This window comes from Psammomys obesus, unplaced genomic scaffold, assembly GCF_907164565.1.
Source record: "Psammomys obesus unplaced genomic scaffold, mPsaObe1.curated_primary_1811, whole genome shotgun sequence".
NCBI classification, from domain to species: domain Eukaryota; kingdom Metazoa; phylum Chordata; class Mammalia; order Rodentia; family Muridae; genus Psammomys; species Psammomys obesus.
In genome coordinates, this window is record NW_026596256.1 from 13150125 (window position 1) to 13160486 (window position 10362).

General features: G+C 43.2%; 1 protein-coding gene across 2 annotated transcripts in view; it reads right to left on the minus strand.

Annotated features, from left to right (window-relative positions):
• Positions 1-10124, minus strand: part of LOC129668777 (voltage-gated potassium channel subunit beta-1-like) — an 11883-nt gene extending 1759 nt beyond the window's left edge. Inside the window, exons 1-2 of one of the 2 annotated variants that reach the window (XM_055596866.1) lie at positions 9829-10124; positions 5231-5310 (exon numbers count right to left, since the gene is read on the minus strand). In XM_055596866.1, coding sequence (XP_055452841.1) covers positions 5247-5310; positions 9829-10049 — 285 coding nt within the window. In that variant the 5' untranslated portion in view covers positions 10050-10124 and the 3' untranslated portion in view covers positions 5231-5246. Of the gene's footprint in view, positions 1-5230; positions 5311-9828 lie in introns of those variants that run through there. The other variant, XM_055596867.1, reaches the window with a different exon arrangement.
• Positions 10125-10362: the final 238 nt, after the last annotated feature.

Sequence of the window (10362 nt, forward strand, 5' to 3'; positions counted from 1 at the left end):
ACACACACACACACACACACACACACACACACACACACACACACACATTTAACCAAACCACTTCCATGTACCACAGATCAAAACTTAATCTTTTTGGTTCTTAGTTATGACTTAATGTCTGATGTTGGAACTATCACTTCATGGAAATGAATCTTGTAGCGACTCAGTTTTCCATAAGCCACATGCTTCCTGTTTTGTGCTCATAGGATTCTTGATTGTTGGAAGATTTTACCCAAAATGTAGCCAGGAAACAATGAAGGAGAATTGGTTCTGTGAACCTTTACTTCGAATCGACTATATACTTGTCTTATGTACTTATTTATGCCCAGCTTTTAATCAGAGAACAGATATCTGGTGTCTTTGATATGCAAGAGTCCATTCCAGCACCAAGTGTTTTTGTACTCCCACTTCCAGCTCTTCTCCCAAGTGCTATGTGGCAGGTGCTCAGTAATTATCGATCAAGAGAAAGAAGATGGATTCTTCCCCTCCAAGAGGTCACTTCTGAGCCAGCACATAAAACAGTCAAATACCAGGTAGCCAGTAGCATCACTGGCTGATGAGTGTCACACATACACAGAGCTGAGAGAGAATGCTTTTGATCAGATGGGAAAGGGAGGCTGCATTGGAAAGTGGTGCTTCCAGCTGAAACCATGATGCCTTACACAGAGAGGGGGTCAGTTACAAATACCACTCCAGCTCTGGTCACTCAAGCATGTTCTCCGCTTTCCAGGAAAAACAGTCACTGAGTGTGTCCTGCCCCCAGAACATGCTCATAGAACAGAGATTCCTCCCTCATGGATAAGGCCAGCTGCCACAGCCCCAGGAGGGACTAATACCCTGCTAAACAGATTTAACGTGAATCACTTCCTGGCCTTTTCATTTGTGTTGCTGCATTTGTGGCACTCGGCCTCCTCAGACTCAGCAGGGAACATGTGTCTGCTGTCAACACATCACCCTGTCAGACTCTCCTTTCACTTTATTGTGGTAAGGGTGTTGGTGATTGCAGTAGGATGTGCTCAGAAATCCAGGACAATCTCTCTTCATCAAGCTCCTTGGTTTAATCTCAGTGCAAGGTCCTGTGCGGCATTCATTCACAGTGGGGGGTGAGAACTTGGACAGCTTTGGGGACCGTTTCTCAGTTTGCTAGAACATCCAATTAAATAAGGATGGAGGCTGTGTCTTCTTAATCACTTTTTTTTTCTTCCCTTAGTCTCTCCTAATACTGAATTCAACAAATATGCCCGCAAATTAGGCCCAGACACTTCTTCCGTCATGTACATGGCCAATCAGAACTTGCTTATATTTTTCAGTTGGGTCAAGTTTCTGTGTGTATGTGTCACTGGTGCCCTGGAAGTGCAATTTCCTAAGAAAGGGAAAATTGTATCCAAAAGATCCAGGGTGAGGCGCTTGATGGAGTGAGGGGTTAAGGAGACAAGAGGCAGGGAAAGAAATGCTTGTGAGGTGAACTCAGGGCTAGTTCTGCCTGGGCCAGGCTTGTGGCCATTTCTAATGAATGGGAAAAGAGAGCTGTATGAAGGAGGGGGCTTGGAGCTAGAAAGATCAGTTGCCGACACAGTCCTTGATATTCCACACACTTGGGAAGAAGGGTGAAGGAGTGCTCAGCCTGTACTCCAAGCTCACACGGATTTCTTTCAGCCAAGAAATGCAGGTGACCTTGAAGTTTCCACCCAGGAGCCTGCAGAAGAAAATAGCTCCACCTGCCGTTGATTTCATACTTGTGGTATCTCAGGGAAAAAGTAAGTATGTGTGTTTTAAGGCGCTGGCTTTATAGTGACCATACGGCAACAAGAAAGCAACACATTCGCAACTTCCAGCCTAAGCTTCTTAGCCGCTCTCATGCCACCATTTAATGACCCCTCCTTCTGAAACAGGACTTTATCCAGTGAGCTCTCTGTTTGGTGGTTTGAATGAATGACACCCCAACTCCCAGACTCAAATAATTCAATGTTTAGTTTCCAGTCAGTGGACTGTTTAGGAAGGGTTAGGAGGTGTGGCCTTGCTGGAGGAAATGTGTCACTGGGGGTGGGCTTTAACTTTTCAAATGCTCATGACAAGCCCAGTATCTCTTTCACTCTGCCTCCATAGAACCATGCCTGCCTGCCTGCCTTTCGTGCTCCCTGCCATGATGATAACAGACTAACCCTCTGAAACTGTAAGCAAGTCCCCAATTAAATCAGAACATCTGGTTGCATTAAATGCCCCCAGAGGAACCCTGTGCGAGTTCCTGAGATGAGGGAGAATCAGAGTTCATTAAAACCACATTACTGCTGCAGTTGATTTTTATAATGAACTTGTTGTTGCCTCAGCCCACAGATATTAGAAAAAAAAAATCAGCATGAAAACCCATTTTAAAGTGGAAATTAATTTCAAAGAAATGGAGAACTGAGTACTTATACCCCATGCTCCTCAGGAGGTTTGTTTTGTTTGTTTGTTTATTTGTTTTTAAAATACAGAAGCCCTGAGAAACTGCATGGGTCTATAGCAGCTCCTGGGAGCTGTTAATTACCAAAAGAGAACATTTTTATTGCTGATTAACACTAGACTTATGCAGTTTCTTTTGTAGGTAAGTCTGCTAGATTAAAATGATAAATGATAAGAACACATTAGAGGAGCTGGAGAGATGGCTCAGCAATGAAGGGCACTGGCACTTTCATAGGACCTGATTGGATGCCCAGCACTCGCATGGTTCACTATGTCCAGTAACTCCAGTTCCAGAAAATCCAAAGCTCCCTTCTGGCCTCCTCAGGCACAAAGCATGCACATGGTGCGTAGACATACATACAGGCAAACACACATGCACATAAACATATTAATAATATATTTTAAAAATAATGCACCAAAATGTAGTATAATCCTATTATGAAGTGTTAAGTTTTCTTGCCTTGGATGCTTAAATGACTTTGAAACTTATGTACCGAATTTGAACCTTTTTTATTTCTTTAACCTGGGAGAATATCTATCACCACTTGTAAGCCTTAGAGTTAACACACACTGACCTCAGTCATTCCTCTTGGATTAGGATTTACAATGTGTCAGGATGGTCATACTTTTTTATTCTCTCAGGTAGGTTAGAATAGTTTTTAAAGGTTTCATAGCATTTTTTTCAAAAACTGGATAAAATAATAAAAAGCTTTTTTTTTTTCTCTCTTAGTACATATGAGACGGAGTGCAAATAAAGATTCAAAGAAGTTTCTGGATTGGGTAATCCTATTACTCTGTGCTGAAATGTCCAGATGTCTCCAACACTGAATGACTTACAGAGGAAGTAGTCACCACGTGGGGGGTTTAAATGAGACACTTAAGCACAGTTGGGAATCATAAAACAAAATCTAGGAGAAATAAAAAGGCCCATTCTGGTTCTACAAATGGACGGGAATCATTTTGGAAACTGGGAAGCTGAGTTGTGGTGATGGCTTTCAAGTCCCAGAACCCTTGTGAGGCAGAAAATTACAGCGAGCTCATTTTCCTTTCAATAAAGAACAGGCACAGAAGTTTCCAGTGCAGCTTCAAAGAGCTAAGCACATTGCCAGCAGGCAGGGCTGCTGTGTAACCCTGCAGTGTGCCCTATCCTGAATGCTCTGAGTAGACTCGATAGGCCACCTGTGCAAGGACCAAAATAGAAGTCTCTCTCTGCAGGTGTCTCCAGGAGTCTGGTCCTCTGTGCACCCCTCTGTGCCTCCCTTGTTTTCTTACCTCTTAGCTTTCTGTCTTCATTTTCATCCCTGGTGAGACTGTGGGGTCCAGACAAGAGACGAGAATTCTGAAACACTCACCTTATTGCTTTCTTTGAGACTTTAAAGCATAGTGTATGATTCTGACTTGTAGTGCATATTTTTAAAAATCTTTTTGTTTGTTTGTTTCTTATACCTCTTCTTCCCTTCCAACCCTCAACATCATGTAGGAGAGAAAGAAGGTGTGTGTGTGTGGGGGGGAGTGTATGTCTCTTTACTACTTCTTTGCTGGTTAGAGACATAGTTCCTTGGGGCAAGTCCAATCTTTGTTTCAGGATATCTCCAACTTCTTCTCAACAAACTGCATCAACAGCAAACAGAAGTAGCAGTCTTCTTCCTTAGAGGCCCCGTTTCTCTCCTGGCTCTGGCTTTTATTCCCTCTCCAGAGTCCTCAGAATTAAACTATCTGCAGTTGGCAAAGATCACGCCCCTCTCAGAGCCCTCACGAGGCAAATAGCCTGCTGCTGTGGACAGTCTAAAGCAGCCCCATATCCTACACCTGGATTAAAACAAGACCATGTTTACATAACCAAGTTTTTAAAGACACCAAAAACTCTACCACACTCACTCCTCTTTCAATTTTTATTTTATTTCATTATCATTGTGTGTGTATAATATGGGTGACCTTGCCTGCCACAGCATGCAAGTGGAGGCCAGAGGACAGCTCTGTCACATTGCTTCTCTCCTTCCACCTTTATGTGGGTCCTAGTGATCAAACTCAGGCTGTGAGCAAACACCAAGCTCTCTGCCCACAAGCTACCTTGCCAACCCATGGTTCTGATTCTTGGAAAGAGAAACCAAATCTTCCATCCCTGATATGAAAGATTGTACAGTTTTTCTTCAGAGGCTTTATAGGTAGTTGCTGCATGGAACAAATTGGAAAAGCAGGGCAGATTTCTCATGAGGGCTGGACCAAATGGCCCATGCATGCGCTCTCAGAGTCCTCCCTCGTTGTCAATTCCAACAACTAAAAATCACTGCTGGGTTTCTGGTTTGGTTTCAGTCAGTTTGCGATGATGTTTCAATGTATTTTGATTCCCATTTTCAGGCTCAAAGTTTGCAAATCATCCTCTAATAACACAGAAGGTGTCAGTCTGGAGTGGCCAGATGAATATTTCTGCCTAGCAATGATGCATGTTCACCTGTCTGTGAGCTGGTGAATCTCTTTCTGAGGCAGCAGTACTTTAGATGCTGTGATGGTATCCATACTGTCATCTGGAGGTTAATTTATGTCTGGCTTTAGAACATGCAACAGCCTAGAGTTGCTGGGAGGGCAGTTTAGCATCTTTTCAGTTCTGCAGGACACTTAGAACTTGGCTAGTTCTCTTAGCACACTGCAGGTCTTCCATCTTGGGATAAAAGATGAAGCAGAAAATTGTGCATATGTAGAGAAGAGGCATGCCCTTTCTAGAAGTGCTTCCTGCATTGTAGTTTCTTTTTGTTTTACTTTTTTTAAAGGCATACAAGCAAAAAGTTACATTGTAAAACTGAAGATTAAAGAACGCTGTTCTTGGAGTTAGCAAAGCAAACTTTCATGTCCTGAACTTCTGGGGTATCTCTGCATAAAGTAACATGACATTTGTGATGGTTAGTGTTAATTCTCACCTTGAAGGAATCTAGACTAACTTAGGAAATGGACCTGTGGACATACTTGTGGGATTATCTTCACTATGTTGAGGTTGGAAGACCTGCCTACTGTGGGTCACGCCCATTTTTATGGCTGTGATTCTGGACTGTATTAAGTAGAGAAAATAAGCTGAGTCCTAGCATACATGCAATCATTGCTGTCTGTTTTTTTGATGGTGCAGCTGCTTCAAGCTCCTGCTTCTTCATTTTCCCCAACCCCATGCCAGATAGTACCTTGATCTTTGAGCCAGAATCAGCCCTTTCTCCCTTAAGTTGCTTTTGTCAGAGCAATTTTCACAAGAAGAGAAACTAACACAGCATCTGAACTTCCCTCAGCAATAGCTACTGTTAATGCATTAACTTCGAAAGATCATGCTGAAAACATTGAAATATTGAAACATTGAAAATATTGAAACTGACATTTAAAACACTGTTACCTAAAATTACTTGGCCTTAACACTCTTTTGCCTGATTCTGAAGCATGGAAAATTGGTGACAAAAATATTTCTTGAGCATGTAATATGCTTAACTTGGAATATCATATTATACTTTATATTTTAAAATATATATTTTTGAGAATTTCATACAAGGTACAATGTGTTTTGATCAAATCTATCCTCCAGTCTCTTCCCTCTAACTCTTCTCAGAATTCCTCATCAACAAATCTCCCTTCCAACTTCATGTGCTCATTTTTTTTAGCCATCTAATCCAAGGTTGCATGGATATCCATTGCAGCATACAGCCTGCAGGGATTGCATTCTGGAGGAGAACGGACCCATCCTCTCCCAGTAGTCATGAAGTACCAGTAACTCCTCAGCTATTGTGGGGACCTGATAAACTGGAGATCTGCTGCATCCTACCCTAGCTCCAGGGATTGACCTAACAGGGGCAGTAAGGAAATGAAGAAAGAACAAACACAGGGACATAGAATAGCTGGGATTGGGAGGTCTGGGCTCTTGGATGCAGAAGCTGCAGCATCCTGGAAGCCCAGTGTGCTTATTATATACAGTTGAATAGAGAGGTGGACTTATTGCATCAGCTGAAAAAAGGAGACAGGGTTATATAAACTGAACAAGGAGGCAGGGTTAGCTAGTCTTAATAGAAGCTGTCTCTGAGGGAGAGCAATCTTCAGGCCATAAATATCTGGATGGAGAAAACTACACTGGGCCTTTCCTGTATACACCATCAACATTCACACTCAGTACTGAGAATGGCTTTGTCATCCCTTTGGGGAAGACTTTGCTGCTCCTATGGGCCAGAGACATTTGTTCTTGACATGGCTATGTCTATATCAAACAGTACACATTCACTCAGGACTTTTCCTGCTTCCTACATCCTTGCTGCAATGTTGGCTGGCTGGTCATGTGTGCCTTACACTGGCAACCACAGCCATAGTGAGTTCGTGTGTACAATGGCCCTGTGGTGTCCAGACAGCTTTACAGCAATTCTCCCCAACCTTTGCTTTTTACAGTCTTTCCACTCACTCTTTGATTATCTGACTCTCAAGGCAGGGGCTGTGATATAGATGTCTTATTTTGGTCTGGGCACCCCACAGTCACATATTCTTTTCACTGAAAACTTACTCTGTCTTAAGTACCATCTACTGCAAAAAGGAACTTCTGTGGCTAATATTGAGGCTTCACTAATAGATAAAAATGGTTAAATATTATGAGGAAATTTGATACTAAGTGTACTTAGCAACATAATTATAATATACTCTATCCTTGGGCTTATAATTTCCTCAGCCATGGATTCTTGGACAGATTTCCGGTTTTGAGTATGAGCTATGTTGTGTTGAGTAGACCATAAATTCAATCAGAAAGTGGTTGGGTATCCCATAACTGTCATGTTAGTATTACCCCAATGGTTATATCTTGTCATGCTGGTCATTATTGTATCTTGAAGGGTACACATCTGGGCAAAACAGCTGATGACTTCTCCCCTCCCCTTTCCTCAGCATCCTGCATAGCAACTTCTAAAAGTATGAAAAAGAGGATGTAGTGAAGAAGTTTCCATGTTAGTACCAGCACGTTTTCTTTAGGTCCTGTGGTCATGGTGTAGTGTCCTCAGCAATAGAATCTTGCCATCTGGTTCTTGTAGGCAACTAACTGCTCGTAGTATTTGGGAGGGATGTCTATGGGAGCCCCTTGACCAACAACAATTCAAAGGGAAGTATCCTGTACCTGGCATTGGAATTTTTGTTTGATATCCTATAGATTCTGGTTCAAGCATTATTCCTTCAAGGGTAACTCCATTCAAATTCATTAAATTGTTTTTATAAATCTTTTACAATTGTAGGTTTCCATATGCCTTTTCTAAGCATTCTTAGTGTTAGTCATTTCTCTTCCTAGCCTTGCCTCTTTAATTCTCTAACCTCTCTCCACTTACCTCCCACTCCATTACCTCTGTCCTCCCTTTAGACCACCTGTGTTCCACTATCTCCCCTAATTTTTTTCTTTACCCCACATTGCAGTGTTCTATCTGTGGTTCCTGGATTCTACAGATACTTTCACTTAACCACATATATTTCAAGATTGAAGTTGGAATCCACTTGAGAGACAACATGGTGTTTATAGGTCTTGGCTATATCAATTAGTACCATATTTTCCTGTTCCAACCATTCACCTGCTAATTTCATAATTGTATTTCTCTTTACAGTAGAATAAAGTTTCTATTGTGTATATGTACCACATATATGAACATTTTGTTCATTCAGCACTTAAGGGCATATAGCAATGTGGACACAGGGGTATCTCTGTAGTATCTATATGCCCAGGAGTGATAAGGCTGAGTCACATGACAGGTTTATTTTTATTCTGAGGAAACTCCACATTAGTTTCCAGAGTGGCTATTCCAACAGTAAACAACAGTCCCTCTTTCCCCAGATTCTTGGCAGCTTTTGTCTTTTGTTTTCTTAACCTTAGCCATTCTAACTAGGTGTGTTCACTATCATCATCATCATCATCATCGTTGTCTCTGTACTCCTCCCAACTCTAAGAAAACTTGGCCTGTATTTAGTGTTATCTCCTAATATATGTATATTTTTCCACAAAGGTGACCCAGGGCAGAAACTAAAAGTGAAGCGTGTCACATCCACACCCTCGAAAATCACCTGATAGATGGAGTGAAGACAACGACTGGAAAAGAATCACATTTCTAGTCATTTACAAAGAACTCAAGAGTGCTGAAGGTCCCAGATGGTTGCCAGTGACGAGCTGTGCTTAGCTCCAAGTGATGAAGACATCCAAGTCAGTGCTGCCTACACTTGAATGAGACAGTTAGAGGCCAATCTGAGTTCAACTGTGCAGAGAGCAAAACCGTAGGGAAAGAGAGCTCCTGACTGCAAAAGCCCACTGTGCTACCTGACAATTTTTATGTCAACTTAACATAAGCTAGAGTCATCTGAGGGGTGGAGCCTCAATTGAGAAAAAAAATCCGTAAGATCGGCCTGTAGGCAAGCCTATACAACATTTCCTTAGTGATTGATGTGGGAAGGCCTAGGCCCTTCGTTGTGCGTGGTACCGCTGAGATGGTGGTTCTGGGTTCTATAAGAAAGCAGGCTGAGCAAACCAGTAAGCAGGACTCCTTCGTGGACTCTGCATCAATTCCTGCCTCCAAGTTACTTCCCTGCATGAGTTCCTGCCCAACTTCCTTCCATGACAAGCAAAATAAACCTTTCCTACCCACGTTGCTTTTGGTCATGGTGTTTGAGCACAGCAACAACAACCCTAGCTAAGACATCCTCTTAGACAAAACCGTTCCACGGCAAACACCCGAGACGTAACAATACAGCAATCACAGGCAGTAGGAACGAGGGTTCTTAATGATTTTTTTTTTTTTTTGCTTTTAGTAAATGTGCTTTTAGTAAATTTTAGTAAATATAGTATTTTGATCACCCTCACACCCCTCCCAACTCTATTCCCCACACACTCACGCTGTGCTCAGCTTGTTGCCTTGGTCTCTCAAATCCAAGAGTGCGGTGTGAGATGGGAACTATAGGATAAGCACAGAATCCACTCTCTGTGCATCAAGCAGGACAAATTCTTCTGCTCCTGACAAACTTTCTTATAGAAAAGAGCTTCCAGCTCGTGTGTGTGTGTGTGTGTGTGTGTGTGTGTGTGTGTGTGTGTGTATGTGTGTGTGTGTGTATGTGTGTGTGTGTGTGTGTGTTTTCTCTACTGTCTGCAATTTGTTAAGGTCCTAAGGTGTTCATAACACTTAGAATATACAAAATGAGCCACATCTTAAAAATCGCACACAAGCACGCACAGCACCTTGGGCGTTTTCATTCCCCTGCCCACCCTCCTCCAAGGCTACTTTAAAAGCAAACACCTGAGAATTCCTAATTAAGCAAACCAGTGCTGAGTTAAGTCACTTCAAAACCGAAGAACTGCCTGACTGAACTGCAAAGAACACGGAAGCCCCGGGCAGAGGGACCTCGCATCCATACCTATATTTCATGCCAGTCTGCTTTGCGGTGGACTCTTTGAGAGAAATGTGATGCTGAGGGGTGAAGGTCCCCAGGCTGCGAGCGATGATAGCGACAGTGCGGAATTTGGCCCGGGCTGCGTTCACCACATTGGGGGCGGTGGAGCTCTGCTTGCTCAGAAGTCGGTCCTCACCATTTCGACTCTTCAAATTGTGCTCTGTGCAGGCTATGGAGACTTGCATTGCTTCCCAGGACAGCGCAAGGTCCTCTCAGAACCCCATAGCACAGGCGGTCGGCAGAGGGTGAGCAGGTGGGGGATTGCTGCTGTCTTTCAACCCCTCTTGCCACCCTTCCTGGGGGCCTTCAGCGGAGTCCCGGCAGCTGACTTCAGAGCCCACGGAGCGGCAGGAGGGGCTGAGGTGCAACACAGAGTCCCTGGGACCCAAAGAAGTAAACAGCGAGGCTGGAAGTTGTCTCAGCAGCTGGAGCGCGGATCAGCCTCCCCGGTCTTCCCAGGCTGTGATCTCGGCTGATTAAACAGCCAGATCCATGTGG